The sequence below is a fragment of the Drosophila hydei genome, unplaced genomic scaffold, assembly GCF_003285905.1.
Source record: "Drosophila hydei strain 15085-1641.00,03,60 unplaced genomic scaffold, DhydRS2 tig00008135-arrow-pilon, whole genome shotgun sequence".
NCBI classification, from domain to species: domain Eukaryota; kingdom Metazoa; phylum Arthropoda; class Insecta; order Diptera; family Drosophilidae; genus Drosophila; species Drosophila hydei.
The window spans coordinates 2,073,856-2,093,114 of NW_022045844.1; the positions used below are offsets into that span (position 1 = coordinate 2,073,856).

A 19,259-nucleotide genomic window follows, 5' to 3' on the forward strand; every position below is an offset into this window, starting at 1 on the left:
TGCGCACAGAGCTCAGCTGCTCATTTAGTCAATCAGTCAGTCAGCCAGTCAGCCAGTCAGTCAGTGATTCAAGCAGCTTCCATTCATGGCTAGCATTTCATTCATATTGCAATCTATTCCGTGGTCTGCCCAATAAGGCGCGATGACTGAAGGCAAGTTCCATTCTTCCCGCTGCTGCTGCGGCTCATTATCAATTTTCAATGTTGCACAGAGTCTGGGAAATGTGCGTGCTGCAGTCGTGCTGCAACAGTCGCATCTGTCAGTGGCAGCACAGCTAACAAACTAGGCATTGTCCGCAATCCAGTCCCAACCCACTCTCCACCTCTCTGCAGCTCCAGTTGCCGTTGTCGTTGTCGTCGTCGTCGTCAATGTGTCTGCAACAATTGTTGCTCTCCATTCACTGTCAGACTAGCTCCCAGTTGCCTGCTACCCACTCCTCCAACTCTCCTGCTGTCTGTCTATTGTCGCCCGAAGACATCGTTTGCAATTGCTGTGATTCTAGTTTTGTTGTTGCTGCAGTTGGGCCAATGGGGCAACGACAGCCATATTCAGCAGCACTTGCACTTATTACACGCTGCGTGCCTAGCAAGCCAACTAACCAACAGTCCATCAATGCCTCAACAACTGTGCCAAATCCATGTCAAACTGTGCGCTTACCTGCAACGACAGAAGAGAAGTGAACACAAATGAATAAAATGAAAGTAAACTGCAACAACTACAACAGCAACAATCACAAAGAGAAAAGTTCTTATTATATTAAATACTATAGCCATTCACACATTCAGACTATTGACTCTGCCTGCATCTCAGATGGCCATAAAATAGTTTGAAATGTTTAGCATTTTGTTTGAATTGAGATTTAATTATGTGGCAACAAGCGCAGTTCAACTGTGAAGGGGCGCAGGCAGGCGGCTCTTTACAATAAGTTTTCGTTGGGGTTTCCTTTTGTTATACCCTGCACCTGTTTGAAAAGGGGTGTATTGGTTTGTGGATGTGACAAACAGTTTATAGATATATTTAAGTTTTTGAATAGCATTTCCCACTTCCCTAAAAATTGAGTTGTATAACTTATCTCAAATAGTAAAAGGCCTAGCAACATAGAGACAACATGAGGGTCCCATGCACAAGCGCACCAGGGTATCACCAAGTCGTGCACTTTAAAATAGAATACTCTAACTGTATGAAAATGTTTAAGTATACAACAAGAAGGAATCAATAGATGAATTCATTGCCAAATTCAGGGTATCAGCAAGTCGTGCACTGCCGACCAGAACACTCTTACTTGTCTTCCATGCTCTGATGCTCTGACTGACAGGCAGTGCCGCTGCCCGCTGTCGTTCCGACTGATTTAAATGGATTTGTTTAGAGAAAAAGTTGTGCGTCTGTTTTCCAGACGAATGTGCTTCTGTCAGCATGTGTGGATGGCTGCATGTCTGCATGTCTGCATGTGCATGTTATTGTTTTAACATTGAATAGATTTGATGGTGCAACGGGTCTGAGTTAATTTGTTTGCTTGCTTGCGTGTCATAGTTCAACACACGCCGGCGTCTATTTTGAGAAAGTTTATTGACTGCAAACGTTGCACCCGTTCGTCGCCTGCAGTTAGCACCAGTTTAACAGCTGGACCCAAACTGATTTGCCATGCAAAAAAAAAAAAAAAAAATTGGCAAGAAATTAAGAACATATGCCTAAAGGCAACGCACAGCGGCTGAGCTAGAGTCAAAGTTCAAGCAGCTGCTTTGGCCAAGTGGAAGGGCGAATGCACTTGCCTTGAATAAAATATGATGCTGACAGGCTGCAGGATCTGATGTGGATGCTGCATCGTGTTGAAAGACAAATAACGCGTCGGCTGTGGCAAGTGGTTGCAAGCCTGCCACTCAATGGCTGGCGCGTTGATACGCAGCTGCCACGCATTGAGGCAAGGTGGCAGCTTGAAAAAGTGCGCCACAGCAGCAGGAACATGCATAAAATTTTACTCGTTTACGTAATGCGTTGGGTTGCAATAAATCAGCAGCGCCGATAGCCACTTTTTGGGTGCATGCTGCACCCGTTGCATGTGGCACGGCTGACTCTGACATGCATTGCTGACAGCCCAGCGAGACTGTTAATTAATATCTAAAAATCATTTGCAGCATCCAATTATATTTCGAAGAAGCCAGAATGCTATCTGTCTGTCTGTCTGTCTGCATATGTATTAGTGAGCTTTTGAAAGCTGCGTCAAGCACTTCATGTTTGCTCTAATTAAGCAAAAAGCTTTTGCCATCCGTGTGAGCTGTGTGTGTGTGAAGAGAATCTCTTAAGAATCTCACACTTGCCACAGTGCCTGCTACTTCTTCTTCTACATTGAGTAGCGCACTTTGAACGCATAATATGCATTTTATGATTATGTGCAGCCTACGAGTCTGTTTCCCTTGATTCGGGCCAAGCTGTGTGCAGTGCCTCAGCAAATTTGTACAGCATTTTTGTTCGGTTTTTTTTAAATCAGACCAATTTGTATGCATTAAATGCAGAGAGACATTTCACTGCGTCAAGATTTACGTAATGCCCGCCCACCCACTGACAGACAGCGCAGAGACCCTCTAACAGCCACAGCACCAGCCGCAGCCACAGATACGGATTCAGATTCACCCTTGGCTGGCTGCCTGACTGGCTGTCGAGGTCGTTTGCTGATTCCAGTGCTGTACAGTCGACGCGTTTTGCTTGACATTTGTCAAGCGCTGCCCACGACTGGGGGCCGGGTTTATCTGTCGCCCTGTGTCTGTGTACGCCCACAGCATCAGCGGATGCTTCAATCGTGCCACAGTCGCTCGCTCTCTCTCTCTCTCTCGCTTTCTCTCTTTCAGCCAGCCACCCTAACCCACAGGTCAAAGTCAAGCTCTGGTGTTTTTCAGTTATTTCACCAATTAATAATCAGACTATATATTATATACTGTATATAGGAAATAACTACTTGAGACACAGCTTGTTGGTCAATTCTAATGCTGATTCTAATTCTCTCACTTAAAACAAAAGCAAACTATAAATTTGTGCTGGCAAACGAACATGTAATCCACAACGGGACAGCCACAAAAAATACGCCAAAAGTCCACATATAGCACTCGGGGTCAGGCATGACAAGCAACAACCAGCAACCGACAACTAACAACAACAACAACAAGCGGGCAGCATTGTAAAATTTTTGTTTTATTGCAAACATTCAACGCCATTTGCGTTTTTGGCCATATAAATGTCGCCCATGTTATTGTGGTTGTTGTTCTTATTGTTGTTGTAGAGCGATAAAAATCTGTGAAACAACAGCGAGACAACATCGAGAGGGCATAAAACGAAAACCGAATGCCCTTACTCAAGATAATAGTGAATGCCAAGGATAAGCTAAAAAATCTATATAAATCTTACAAGAAAACACATAAGTTTAGTATTTAGAAATGATTTTTGAAAAATATTCAAATATATATAAAATATTGGTGTTTTACCATATACTACGTTAACTTCTTTTCAGTTTCTCTCTCTTAAACCAGCTAACGTAGCCCAGAAGGAAGCAAGTGAAACATGGCAATCGGGCACAGTTTGTACAACATGCTAAAGTCAACAATTCAACCCCAGCCCTACTCCAACACACCCACCTCCAACAATTTCTAGGGGGTTTACCATGCGGAGACCCCAATGGTCTCGTTTACAAATTAAGCACTTCCAAATGGGCAGCAAATTAATTTTTATTGCTCACAGAGTTATGTAAAATACAGCCAGAGAGTTTACGTTTGGTTAGCTCCAGTTGTCTTTTAGAGCTATGAGCAGAGCGAGACAGAGAGAGAGCGTGAGATAAAGTGAGTGTGAGAGCAAGAGACATTTGCAAAATGCAAAAACTTTTGCAAGTTGTCGACTGCTTTAATAAGCGTCGCAAGTTTCGTTTCGAAATTGACAAAGTTTTGTTGTTGTTGTTGATGCTGTCTCTTTTTTTGTATGGCACAAACATTTTTGGCGGCTGGATTTTAGCAGCTTAGGCAGATGGCGACTGCCAGTCTGGCAGTTATTTAGTGCAGGGATTTGCAAAAGATAGCCAAACGGAAGCGGAATCAGCCAGCACTTCCCGTGCCCTCGTTCTCGATTCGAGTACATTATGTTGTTGCCAGCTTAACGTGGCTGAGACAAGAGAGAGAGGGAGAGTGCAAAAAGATAGGCAGGGGCCCAGAGCAGCGAGCCTGCTATTTTTGCTGCGAATTATGCGTACTTAATTGAGCTGCAAACAAATTGGAAACTAATCAGGCAACAGCTAAAATTAAAACACAGTAAAAGTCATGGAGTCGGAAAAGCCGGCAATCTGAGATATTTTGCGGCCAGTTCAGATACTATTTTCTAATTTTGGCAGCAATCATGGAAGGTATTTCAATTAATAATGTTATTATTTAGGTCGAAAATTCCAAGAAAATTTTCAAATGCGACGAGCATTGAAATTGCATTAAATTGCTTAAATTCTGCAAATACTTCAACTTGATGAACTCAGCCAAGTTTATTCTCTTAGCACTTTAAAGCTGTTATTAAATTATATTTACTATGAGCAGAGCTCAAACAATTGCTATATAAATCAAATACTTTGAATCAGCATCGAAATCAGAATCTGAATTGAAAATGTAGTTATAAATATGTTAAACAGATTTTTAAAAAAAAATATATATATATATACATACATCTACAATCAGCAATCATATTATGACAAGCTCACGTTTGGCCAGCCACATCAGAGGCAAAAAATAATCAACAGAAAAAAGTTAATGATGATGCTCGATGATAAGTGTTGGTAATGGTCAGACGGATAGTTTAACTGCAGCAGTCAGTTTGACATTTTCATTAGTGCTACAGCACCCCGACGTCAATGGGGCGAGCTACCCACACAAGAGGAGAGAAGCCTCACAGATACATATACATCTACCTTTTCACGGGATGTCATTGTACATGTGCGAGGCTTATCATTTATTTATATGGTTTATTATTGTTGTTTATTCTCGTTGTTGTTGCCATTCGCTGAGTGGGCAGGGAAACAATGAGAGCCGGATGTCTGGGCTGAAGTGGGCCGCCTGTAGGCCAAGGGTTGTGGCAACATTCGGCTGACTCCTGCTGCTGCTGCTGCTGCTGTTCAAAGTGTCATTGTTGCCATTGAGCATGCTCTTTGTTTGATAAATAATTTATTGGTCGTGCGTCTGACAGAAATGATGCCACGTGGCATTGCCCTCTGATGGGCTGAGCTGAAGTGCTGCTAAAGATTATTTGACAGAACATCTGAAAATCTGCTGAAAATCTGAAGAGCTTCAAATCTCTTGCTTTTTATGCAATTTAATCCAAGCTTTAAGCTTTAAGCTTCCTCTCATTGGCTGCATTTTTCTTCTTTTTTTTTATTCACGTTATTCATTGTTCCTTTTGTCTATCATATTCACCTGCTCATCCGCTCGCCTTTTGCGCCCAATTGTGCAGCAAACAAAAAGTTGATTGCATTTCACACGGCTGCCAGCGGAACTGGAGCCTTCTGCTGCTCGACCCAGTTAAGCACTTCGCACTCAAGTGCCTCCACACATGAGTCTCTATATTATACCAGAAAAATTGTAAAGCTAAGGCAAAACTTTTGCATAATGCGCTTGCACATGGCCACGCCGCCTGCCTGCCCGCCTGTCGGCCTGCTCTACTCCTCTTCTGAGCTCCCTTGCCTCCCCAATGCATAATAGATTTCAATGGAGTCAACATGGCGTAGAACATTGGGCACATGTTGACCTTAGCTTGGCCCGGCCATATGCAAAAGGTTCATTGGCCATTGGCGGCCAGCCGCGTGGCCATTGTTGAAGCCAGCCCTGGCCCAGGTGGAGTTGCAGCCGCTGTCGACTAGTTAAAATTGTATGCAATGTTTATGAATTCGAGCAGTCGTGCCCCGAAGGCGCTGCCACATAAATTCTGCTGCTGTTTGCCCAACTTTTCGGGGCTCATTTCAAATTTACAAGTTTTAATTGAAAAAAACACTAAGTGGGATTTGTGCACTGCCCCTACATAGTATATATTCTCGCTATATATATATGACTGCAGACGGCACTGGCGACTGCAGGACATTAAATCAACAAGTGACTGCGTCAAGTTCTGTCCTTATGCCTTGGCATGGTCTTGGTCTAGGTCTGCTGCTTGGCCTCGGTGTTGGTGTCACGTTGCGGAGTCGCCGCTCGACTCTTAATTACCGGAAGTTGCCTCCCTTTTTGCCCAGGTAACGTAACAAGCTGCAATTAGTGTCTGAGACACACCCACAACAACAAGCCACGAAAGCTGATAGCTGACCAAGAAATTGCTTAGATATGTACTCGAGAGTGGCTTACAAGTTGCCATGTTGCCATGTTGCCATGTTGCCAGCTCGTGTTGCCCTAAGTGTTTACAACTTTATTTAAGCCTTCAACTCGGGTATTTGTGCAAAAATAAGAAAACTTTTCACATATTATTTAAGTAATTGATTTTCAAACGGAAAGAGGATTCCCACCCAGCTAGCATTGTTTGTAGGGTATAGAATTGTTCTTTGTGGTAGAGCTAATTTATGTGACACCTTATCGAAGACAAATTGTGGCACCCCGAGTGAGCGAACCAAGATGTTGCCGCACATGTGTCGCATTCATTTTTATGGGCAATTTCAATTATCTTCGCTTGCCGTTTAATTGCATTAATTAAACCAACACGAGATGCTTAACATTCATTGCTTTTATGACATCCACCAGTAGCAGACGCAGCCGCAACCAGCTGCATCCTTATCAGTGACTCTTTCCTTTGCGCTGGTGCCGCATTTCCGGCGTTAATTGAATACAGTGAAGTCCACGTGCGAGCTGCGAGTGCATTACACCAAAGAGCAGAGCATACGAGTGTCGACTGCGTGGATGTGTGCTGTGCCAATTAGCAGTGGCTGTGGCAGTGGCAGGCACTCCAATTGCTACGCTGCCACAGAGACGCAGCAATCCAGCAGTTTGCCATTTATTATTATTTATTAATTGATGGTTTTTCATTCATTTTTGAATAAAATGTTTGATTGATATTTCAATTTGTGCTCTACATTATTTAAATCGAACAATTAATCAAACAGAATCAGTGGGTCAACTAAAAATAAATAGCAAACGAGCAAAATATGTACATACTTTGCGTATGCATCAACAAAATATAAAGCATACGCAGCGTATAACAGAAAATACTCTGAGAACCCGAACAACAACAAGAGCAACAAGAAGAAGAGACAGAGCTCAAGTACAAACAATAAAATACTATAACAAAACGCATTATCAAAACAATAAGCAATTGATGGCATTTTACTGAAACCAACAATAACAACAAAAACGCTAAGTAGAAAATAGAAACAACAAAAAATCAATAAAAAAACACACAAAACAAGCCACAAAGAGGATGAAGAAGAAGCAGAAACAAAACGCTGCAAATAAATAAAAATTGCTTTATTTATTAAGCATTAAACAATAAATGGGATTATTTTTATCAGCAGACCAAAGAGATGTCAAAGCACAAAAGAAAACAAAACGAAACGAAAGAGAGACAAGCAAAGCAAAGAGCTACTTAAGCTACAACAAGGAGAGGGGCGTGGGGGAGGAGCATTAGGACACGCTAGAAGAAACACACAAATAAATAAATGCAAATCATTTGCCCGTTCCACGACCGTGTAGTCTAGTGTTGAGCTACTGATGGCCTTTTGCGTTGCTGGCCATCCGAGCAAATGCTTAAAGCTTTAAGGAGAGAGAAAACAAGTCCTGGACAGACCTAATAAGTAGCTGGACACACGGAGAACGGCACTCGCCAGCCACTCACAATTCATTTGAATTTCCTATTTGTTTTCTTTTTGGGGTTTCCTCTCCCCCAGATCCCAGCCCCACATTTATTTCAGCAAATTTGTAACTGTCACTTGGCCCCAGCTCTATTTGCCTGATAGGCATAGAAATCTGTATGTTCCGGCTCATTGTGGAACCGGTTCGGCTCACGGTGAACTTTGTGCGTGTAGGAAATAAAAAAAAAAGAGAAGAAAAGTTGCCACTTGGCTAGCAAAAAGGTAGCACAAACTTTGCCAAGTGACAAATAGATTTAAATTCGAAAATGCTTTTTGTTTGTCGCTATTTTTTCATGCCGCCAATTCAATCGAAGAGGTGGGCCGACGGGTCGCAGGGTCGGAGGGTCATGTCATGCAAAGCACTATTGACGGCGGTCGTAAATCTTTGTTAAAAGAGTAGACGAGTGTGTTGCAACCCTTGTCAAGTGGAGAGACCTGGCCAGAGGGGCGACAGGGCAAACAGTTCGGCGGGGGCAGCGTGCAAATTTGTGTGCTTCGAGTTTGAGCCGGAAAATCAGTTAAAAGCGATTTAAAACGTGCTGTCAAGCACTCGTAAAATTGCAAATGAAGAGTGAAATATGTAGTTCCCCATGCTACCAATACCCGAACGTCAAGTGAAAAGATAGTATATTGGTTGTAGTGGCGGTGCTGCCCAGAACTACTAGATAACCTACACTTTTAAAAATCGACATCAAATTTCATATATTTGATCATATCTCGAAGCTTTTCAGAGCTAGATTCATAAAAATTGCTAAATATTTTTTTCCAAAGTTCACAAAGGTATTATGAATTCCATTTTTAGGATGTGTCCAATATTACTTCTTCTTACTAAATAGATTATTATGCTTTGGCTTGTGCATAGATTCTCGTACAACACTTCCTAAATATAAAAGCTATTCATAATATATATATATATATCTATATCTATAAAAGCTATTCATAATATATATATATATCTATATCTATAACAAATACTAGCTACTTGGGTAAGAGTATCTTTTAGTCGAGCACTTACGACTCGAGCAGTCTTAGTTGTTTTTGTTCTTGTTGAAGAGCTCAAGTTTGTTAACGAGCAAAGTACTTATGGAGCACACAACTGAGGAGAGGCCAGCATAGTGCTTGACTGGCAATTTTAATTATCGTCTTTAATCATTGAACAAACGTAATTTTAGGTACTTTTTTAAGCAACTAATTACTATTTATACATCTGGTCTGTTTTGTTCTGGAAAAAATATTTAATAATACATTGTTGAAATTTTGTTTTTATTTGAGGAAATGCGTTCGTTTAATTCCGCGTATTTTCATTTTTAAAATTCTGTGAAATCACAAAAAAAGTTTTACTTTGAAACAATTAAACGAGGCACAAATGTTCACAGCTTGGCGCTCTGCACGTCAACCAATTGCATTTACAAATTAGCATTCTAATGAGCGGCCCTCGGGCCATGGCCCATGGCATGGCATGACAATTATCGTGCCGCCTTTTGTCTATAGGCCCCCGGTACACCTCCGCCTCTCCATTTACACTGCACAACATTTCTGTGGAACAGACATGACCACTCACTGTCTGGCGCTTTGGCCTTTGCGTGTTGGCCAATTCAAATGAGTCTCAATTGGTTGGGGTGTTCCACTCTAGCTTCAGCTATGCGAATATAGATTTATGAATGAAGACTGCAGCGACAACTAGGCCGAACCTGAACCAGCATGCCACGCTCAGCCCCCTCTCCAGCACCCACAGCCCCCTCCGGCAGCTGCTCTCAGCTTCAACCTGGTGGCTGTTAGAATCGAGTCAGTCTTTTTCTTAGCTCCGCTGCTGCAATGCAACCCAAAAAACCGGTTACAACAGCAAAAGCGGAGAAAAAAAAATGATAAAAAAATACGTAAAAATTCTTGACTTTTGTTTCACATACATATATGCACACAAAACGAAGTTTATCTTTTGGCTCTCTGGTTCTCTGCTCTGTGTGGCTGCTTCTTGTTTATAAAAATTCTTTGAAATGCACACAAAGAATCTCCCACACACACAAAATTACATTCCCTCTCTCGCTCTCTCTCTCTCTCTCTCTCTCTGTCTTTCACACTCTGTCAATCTCTCTTTTTCTTTTTAATTTTTTATATGGCTTTTTAGTTGGCTCTGTGGCATTTTCTTCCTGCTCCGCTCGGTTGCACCCAGTCCAAAAGGCACGGCTCCATCTCTCTTTCTCTCTCTCTCTTCATCTCGCTCTTTCGCTGTTGGCTAGTAGCTGGGTTTGTTTAGAGTTTTGGTCGGTGCTTTTAAACGCAGCCAGTTTTGAAGTGGAAATGGTCCAAGCATGCATGTAAAAATGCAACGTAAGCCGGCCCCTAGAGCAAAGGGAGCTGCGCATAGGGGCCATGCCATGGATAGGGGCAGGGATTGAAGTTGAAGTTGGAAAGGGCTACCCAGTGCGGTTGATGACTTGCGTTTGGCTCTCGCTTTCGGGCCCGCAGAGACTGACTGACTCTGGCGCTGACTTTGACTTTGGCACTGGTTAGACTGGCTGGCTGGCTGGCTAAACTGGGTCTGGATTAGGGGCACCTGGCACCTCTGGCCCTCTCAGCTGCAGTCTCTCATCTCCTACTCTCTCTGTCTCGCTTTGACTGTCGAGTGTCGGTCGGTTTTCCTGTGATGTTCGCTTGTTTGGTATTGGTTGTGCTTGCATGCTTTGGTCTGATAAAGCTGCTGATGAACTTTGATATTGTGATTGAAATAAAAGCGTCCGGTGAGCAAATTTTCATTATATTTAAATTGTAATTTCATTTCAAAGCGGTCTACAATGAAATAGTCGCGTCATCGAAACTTATACCTAAATTCTTATATTCCAAAGATAATTTATGTCAAGTTTATGAATCGTGATCAAAAACGCGAAACGTTTCAAAGACATATCAACTTGTAGCAAAATAGTTGACATAAAAAAGTATATAGGCACATATAAAGTGCCCAATTTATCTTCATTTTGCCATTGTCACTTTAATGATTCTACATTCTTGATGAGCGCTTGGGTGTACTCAGAGCATTTGGCTTTGCCACCTAGGTCTATGGTACGCACCTTGTCGTCCTTGATGGTCTTGATGACCGCACGCTCTATCCTGTCGGCATAGTTGCTCATGTCAATATAGCGTAGCAACATGACGGCAGAGAGCAGCAAGGCTGTTGGATTGGCCAGATCCTTGCCAGCGATAGTCGGCGCTGTACCATGGACAGCCTCAAAGATGGCGCCATTAAGGCCAATGTTGCCAGATGGCGTTAGTCCGAGGCCTCCAATCAAACCAGCGCAAGTATCCGACATGATATCACCATACAGGTTGGGCATAACTAGCACATCAAACTGAGTCGGATCGTCCACGATCTTGAGACACACCTTGCTGATGGGCGCCTCCTCGTACTCAATGCCATGCTTAATTAACTGATCCTTGTACTTTTCATACACCTCGCGCACGCAATTGATGAACAGTCCGTCCGACATACGCATGCTTGAACGTTTGTGAACTGCGGTGATCTTCTTGCGTTTCATAGCCAGCGCATATCTGAAACAATAGTCAGCGACGCGTGTTGAGGCGGGTCGCGTTATCAACTTGATGCTCTGGACCACGCCATGGACCAGCTGATGCTCAATGCCCGAATACTCGCCCTCTGTGTTCTCGCGAATGGTTATTACATCCACCTTGCCATACACAGTTTCGACGCCTTCTAGGGATCGGCACGGCCTCACATTTGCGTACAGGTTGAATAGCACACGTAAGATTAGATTCAAGGAACGAAAGCCTTTGCCAACGGGAGTCATTAGTGGACCCTTAAGTCCCAGCTTGGTGCGCTGCATGCTGTCAACAACTTCTTGCGGTATTGACTGCTTGCCATCTTTATCAATTGTGGGCGTCACATCGACTGTCTCGAATTTCAATGGTGCTCCAGCGGCCTTTAATACAGCGAGCACCGCCGCTGAAATCTCCGGTCCGATGCCATCGCCGGGCATCAAAGTTATAGTACGTTCCGTGGACCCAGATTTGGCGGGAGTGCTGTTAGCACGAGTCCCATCGCTACTGCTACCGCCAAAGACACCTAAACTGCCTCGGCCACTGCGACTTCCACCGCTATTGTCACCTGCTGATGTAGGAATTGTGCTAGACTTGTCTTCTGTTTGTATGGCCATGCCGTCTACCGATGTCTCGTCTGACTGTATGATTCCATCGAGCGGCAGTTTAGCTCCCAAGCACTCAAAATGGTCGCCCGATGCAAGTACGTCACGTTGGTCGGACATCTTAGAATGGCTCTGAATTTCAATGGGTGGAATTGACAAAAGTCGTTCACGTTGCAGTCGTCGTCTGGCAGTTCGCTGCCTCGCAGTCATCTTATTATCGTTGGACATGCGGCTGCGTGGGTATCGATCCGGGAGTGTTCCGCAGCGACTTTGGTTTGTTAATAAGGCAAAATATCTGCGTAAGCAGCTTGTGGTTGATGCGATCGCAGCTGAGCTACGTTCACAGTAGCTCAGGCGCGGCCTGCTGCTCAATAACAGGCGCTCACCATACAATTTTGAGATGCCCAACAACTGACGAGACATGGCCAAAAAAATAAGTTTGCACCAAAAGTTTCAAATAAAATATGTAAAAACAATTTTGAATGCTCAAATTTTAGGTTTTGACTGTAAAAACGATAGACGCTAGGGAAGCTTAAAGCAGCATTTTGTTTGCTAAGCAGGGATATCCCTACCATCAACCACCCTACACCGTGTTGGGCGTATTTTAAAAAATTCATTTCATGGTGGAAGTCAACACTTGGCCAACCAATTTGCATAGCTTTTAGCCAAGCGTCTTCTGCATTCGCTGGATAGTTTCTCTTTTGTTTGGCGCCTCAAAACTTTGGCGACTGGCACCGCCAATAAAAAAATTAAAGAAAAACTTGCAGAAATGCAAACACGCGACAAGGACAGACAGGACGAACGACGAGCGACAAGCGTCGCTTGGTAACCCTTTCGCTCTAGTGCGGAAATTATTTTCATTAAAGTGAAAATATTATAGAGACTGCTGCTGCTGTTGCCGTGATTCGTTTTTGGGTTAAGAGTTAGCTAATTAAATTACTTTTTGCAACTGCAATTCCATTTGCCATTTGCCCAATTGCTTTTGGCTTTGAAGGTCGCGTATTTGCTTTGCGTTTGCCTTTGCCTTTGCCTTTAATTGAAAAACTTGCTCGAAATGGAAAGCAGAGCAGAGAATGGGTGTCACAGTGGCAGAGGGTTAAGGGATTGCCGCAGTTTTGGTGGCATTTAATTATAGCACGAAATTAGCTGCGAAAGGTAATCAAATTATGCATAGCTACCTGGGGGCGCACCTGCGAACGTGCATGCCACGCCCCAAACGCCCCCGCTATGCCCAGCAAAGTTTTAATTTTTCAAGCTGTTGTCATTTGGCATAATCATATTTCAACGGATTAGCATAATTTAAGCATACAAAATATTAATAATGAAAAGTGAATGGCTGTCGGCGTCGAGTTCAACACACACACACACACACACGCACAACAAACAGCCACGCCCCCAGCCACGTTGACAATAATATTAAAATTTTTCCTACTGTTTTGCGTTAGCTGCTCTCACAGCTTAGAGGAGGCAAACATTAAGTGCCCCTGTGCTTTTATTTGTTTCGTTCTTATGCCCTTATAGAGGGTATTACTCTAAAGAGTGTCTGTTATACACTGTTATATTATATTGTCAGCTGTTAAATGGTATAGGTATCAACGTATCTATTACCTATCTATTATATATCTCGCTTAAAACCATATTTTTATTATATTTCTATATCTGTTATACATTGTTATACCATGCTTTCAGCTGTTATATTATATAGAAATGAAGACCAATCTTGGATTTACTGCAATTCTGTGTCTGTTTTGATCTACTCTGGTATACACTTAGCTACTACTTTATTGACTAAGTGTTATAAACTGTTATACTATGTGCTTCTTATATGTATCTATGCAATGTGTATGCCTGTAAAGAGGGAATTATATTTGTATAGCTTTCGTGCACGTATATACGGAATGACTCACTTGACTAACTGTTATACACTGTTATACAAAGATCTTAGTTGAGCTATCTGTGACACATCTGAGATGTATCTCACTCATGTCTATTTCCTAATGCAGTTTGCCTCTTATCTTTGATCTAACTCTGGCTCAGTAAGGGTATTCCAACTTCCCCACACCATACGGCATGATTATATGCTTGGTTGTTTTTTTAAAAGCATTTATATTCATATTTGGTAATATATCTGACGCTCCCGCGCCTTTGCATGTTTTGTTTTTTATTTCTTCTCTAGCGTGGGGGTAGCGTTTTTATTGTATTTGCTTTTTAGTTGGTGTTGGCGTTGAGCGCCTCGCAATTGTTGTTAAATGATTGATGGTCTCTTGTAAAGGTCGCTCCCACGCACAGAGGGAGATACACATTACTTAAACAATATATTATACGATAAGTATAAATATGTATATCGCTGTCAGCTGTGGCGAAACGCCAGGCTGTCTAGCAGGGCGTTAACTAACCACTGAGCCGATCCGATAGTCTTTCGGCATAGATAATTATGCGTTGTACTCTGTTTGTTCCAGCGATAAGGCAAGCACATAGGAAATTGGTCTGAATACGCACCTGCAAAAGATAGAGCAAATGGAATAAAGAAATTAGTGGTTGGAAAAGGCAAATTATGCGCTGGCTGAAAGGCAGGGAACACCCTTATGAGAAAGCAATATAATATATCTTCTGCTTACCATAAATTCGGATATGCCATCTATAATTACATAATTGGTATACAGTGTTATACTATAATGCCAAGTGTTATATGTCATGTGCTTAACTATTCTCATATGCGTTTTGGTTTTTTTTCTATAAAAATTGTTTTTTTCTTTATATTGATTTATGAAGTATTTGTTATACACTGTTATACTATATTACCAGGTATTATATTATATCTGGTATACTGTTATAACATGTCCGTTCTTATATGGAGAAAATGCGGTAAATAAATTTGCATTTCTTAGCACATTCTGCTCATAGTTATGTAACATATCTATATGTAGAAGCATATTTGGTTGCTCTTCGATTTCTTCTTCTTCTTCTTCTGCTTGTTCGACATGCTCATGTTAAAAAATCAGTTTAGTGTGTGTATCTCAAAGACGACGCACAAAAGTATTTTTAACAGTTTTTTTTTTTGTTTACATTTACTTCATTTAATGTTTAGATTTGCGCTTAGTGTGCGAAAAAGAAACCAAAGTCAATAAACCGTCTAAATATACAGCAAAAAAACCACAAACGGAAAAAGCAAAAAATATATATATAAGTGTATATATATATATATATATATATATATTATATATAAAGTCAAGTGTATATGCTTTAAGGGTGGAGCTGCTGAAAATTGAGGTGCCTAGAGTTGCAAGTGGGGTGTATGTGCGTGTGTTTTGTGGTGCGTGTGTGGCATTTGGTAGGTGGATGCTTTGAAATTAAGTTAGACAAGCAAACAACACACACGCACAGTCACACGCATGCACACACACAACCAACTCTGAGTTAGCTGCGCAAAAAAAATTGAAATCTGCTTGAGTTTCATGTTGTTAAAAAAATGAAAGAAGAACGAACGAAATCATTCAAATATTTGTGATTGTTGTTGTTTATGTTATTGTTTCTGTTGTTGTTGTGGTAACAAGACGCCACCAACGCCATATTAACACTGGCTTTGCTGGCCATTTATAAAGCCAAATACAATTTGCTCGCCTTTCTGCCGTTTTGCCTTTTCATGTCGCTCTTTTGTGCTGACCAATTCAATGTTTGAGTCTTTGTTATTCTCATTGTTGTATCTCGTCATAAGTTGATTTATGTGCTTTAGGTGGCAAATAATTGATTTATGCGCCGCGTTGATTGTGCAATACGAGCGGAGAGCAAACACACCTACCTACCTGCCCTGGCCAGGTACACACTTAGCTGATAACAGCAAATGGAAACTCTATCTCTAAATGGCAAATGTGAAAACAAATATGCCAAAGCACTTAGAGAAAAGACAACATAGTACGAGGTGCTAGAAAGTAATTAGATAAAGATAAAGCCGACTGAACTGATAGATAACTGACTGACAGTTAAACATACATAGCTCCAAGCAAACCCATTTGAATCTGAATGTGTCTGATATGACAAGAGGGCATGCAGCTTTACATATAATTCTAATAATGCGCGCTGTAATCTACAGTGAAGCATAACTAACACAGATTAAGTTGAAGCGGAAATGCTTGACTATAGGTGCCGACTATTTTGGTTTCGATGCTGGGCACACACACACACGCACACTTCAGTAGGCATTAACCTTTTCATGAGTATGAATCAAGCCAGTGAAGAACCCAAAAAAAAGAATGAAAGAATCCGTTGACGCTTGTATAACTCTCATGCCCACTCCACATACCTGAGTTCATTGGAAAACGACGATTACGCGGCACAAAAGACCATGAACAAACAATGAAGCCAAACACAACTGGAGCTGCATCATCGTTATAAGAGTAGGCGCAAGGGGTGTGGCATTACATAAGCAAGAGACATTGACCAAACCGAATCGGCTAAAATGACTGGAAAATTGTATCACACAGACAGAGAGGGGGGAGAGAAAGAGATAGACAGAGTCTGTCTGTAGCTACACTTGCAAGCAACTCAATTGCTGTCTGCAAGTTCTTGCATTTGTTTGTTTGATAAATTTACTTGTGAAATGCTTAAAAATAGCTGCAAGCAAACACACACACGCACACAGAGAGAGAAAGAGTCTCAGCAGACGTTGCAGGTACAAGCGTGAGATACAAATGTATCTACTACCTGTCAGTTAGCTATTGCTGCCGTTGCCTTTGCCTCTACACAATTCACACGTTTTATATGCTCTGTGTACCTGAGCATCTACCACATATATGTGAGTACTAAATATTTAATTACGTATACGCACAATCAGCCGTAGTCGTATCTATCACTTATGTTTACTGCGCTTTATGACTTCGACTTTATCTATCTGTCTGTCTGTCTGCTTGTTCTTATCAATGCAGCTGCTTATCTGTGCTGCTATCTGCCACCTGGTCAGGTACAACAACAGCCCGTTGACAACTTCCTTTTGGACACACTTGTAGCTCTTCGTATTAATCGCCAACATTAAGTTTGTGCGTGCCCGAAAACAAGTTCAAGCAACAGCTTACCTTTAACCCAGAGATATGAATGAAAAAGCTAAGACACAAATGTCTGTCGTTGCTAACAATTGTCGCTCTTCAAATTCTTAGAATCCGAAACGAGATGAATAAACTATCTTAATGAATGAATGTGGCAGTCGAGCGTCGAGTGTCGAGTGTCTGCAAATTGTGAATGAATTCAAATACCGAAATAATTTAGCTTAGTTAAAGCAATCGTCAGACGTCAATCAGCAATCTTCAATCTTCAATCATGGCGATGACGATGACATCATCGCCCAGAACTCCGGATTTCGCCTTCGTATTGAGGTCAAAAGTGTAAAATAAGAAGAGCAGACAACAAATTAAAAGAAATAAAACTAAAAACTGAACAGCCAGTGCTAAGATTTCCTCACTGTTGTTGCTGCTTCTTTTTTTAAGTGCGTGTGAAATCGATGGACGAACAGGCACAGGCATCGTTAATTTTAATTGAAACTAATTAACACACATCTATATAAATAAAAGCATAAAAACAAGAGGAAGAAGAAGAAAATTAGAGAGACTACACAAACGAACTTTTGGACTCTGACATAAGCAGCAACGAAAGAGCCCAACAAAATGTTTAAACTTCAAAATAAATGCAACGTTCACGATAATCAATCAAATGGTGTAAATGTATTTATGGGAAAGAAAAAGAAACAGACAGACAGAGAAAGAGAGAAAGGGCGAATTTCCACTAGCAAAAAGGGAGAAAAAACTTAAGCTTATTTTGGTCTCTTGAGCCAAGCAAAACTCTTAAAATGCACTTGATTAAAACTTTATATTTTGGGCTATCGATCAATTAAAAATTGAGCTTAATTGATAACCTTTACAAAAAGTGGGAGAGAGAGAAAGAGAAGGGGCATATATAGAGATGCCAATTCAATTGGGCTTAATGTTCAACTTAATTAATGGATTAGGCTGACGTTGATTTTTGGGGCAAGCGAAATAAAACGAGTTAAAAGCAGCTGCTTAAAAGACTTATCAAATGTGACAGCTCGCAAAAATGAAGCTGCAGGAAGATGAAACTGTTTAAGCAGAAGTTTCGTAATATGCACTGAAAGATAAATAATATATTTACTATTAACATAAACAGGAATTGGGAAAATCATTGGCAAATTCTATAATATCTAATGCGGATTAATTTTGCAAGGGACAAAAGCATTAACGATCGTTTTTAAAAAGAAATCGTAAAATTAACAATATATATATCTATATATATATATATATATATAAATTATATATAGTAGAAAATATATTTATATAATAAATATAGCTGTCTATCAATCGAACAATCAACCAGGAAAACATAATCCTATTTCAATTTGCTCACAGTCGCAACCCTGAACAAATATTTACGCTGAAATAACAAATTACAGTTGAGCCTAATTGACTGCATAATGCTCGCTTACGATCAAAATGTTCCTATTTGCCGGCTGCCAGCCATATTATTTGTAGCTAGAATCTTAGTACTTTAACAGACAGAACAAATCTTAAATATATATATATATATATATATATATATATATATATATATATATATATATATATATATAAAAATATTTATATATATATATATATAATATAATATGCTTTCTTTATTTACTAGGTAAACGAGTATTGGAAATAAAATCTTATCGCATTTGGCAAAACATTTGCAAATACCTAAATATTTGGCTTTGTCCGATTTTAATGACCTGCACATGCACATAAAATTGTGTGGAATACATTTTTTGTGAATTTTATTTTGGACAGATTATTCGTTTTTTAGTTTTGATGTATTTGCTTTTAAGATTAATGCAGCAGTTAAGCCATAATTAGAGTTGAGCGCAAAATTTGGCAAGCTAATTAGCATTAAAAACAAAAGCTGGCAAAAAATAAAAAGCGGATGTCTGAAACCATTTATAAAAACTATATAAAGTCAGTGGAACTATTTGAAATTGAAATCATATAAATAGCTGAAATTTGTTTGGCTTTTAATCTAGAGGCTTGTAAAAGTTATGACAAGCAGCAAGAAACTTTATTAAGTATCTTTTATCACTCTTGATGCTTGGATTTAGTGTGGATTATTTTATATTTTATTTTTTGGTTTATCTCGTGCCTGGCAGACAAACAGGCTTTGGCCCGCAGCATAGCTCTAGACTTGCTCACGTTTGGCTTCTATTTGCACTTTTCTACTATCTGTACAAA

The 19,259-nt window shown here is 40.7% G+C and overlaps 2 protein-coding genes across 2 annotated transcripts in view; both read right to left on the minus strand.

The window, feature by feature from the left end:
* LOC111592743 (division abnormally delayed protein) overlaps window positions 1-19,259 on the minus strand; it is a 64,176-nt gene that overhangs the window by 40,696 nt on the left and 4,221 nt on the right. The gene's annotated exons all lie outside the window — the stretch shown is intronic.
* LOC111592744 (probable isocitrate dehydrogenase [NAD] subunit alpha, mitochondrial) lies at window positions 9,896-12,505 on the minus strand. The gene has a single exon (XM_023305141.2). The coding sequence runs from the start codon at window positions 12,415-12,417 to the stop codon at window positions 10,822-10,824; it is 1,596 nt and encodes a 531-aa protein (XP_023160909.1). The 5' UTR covers window positions 12,418-12,505; the 3' UTR covers window positions 9,896-10,821.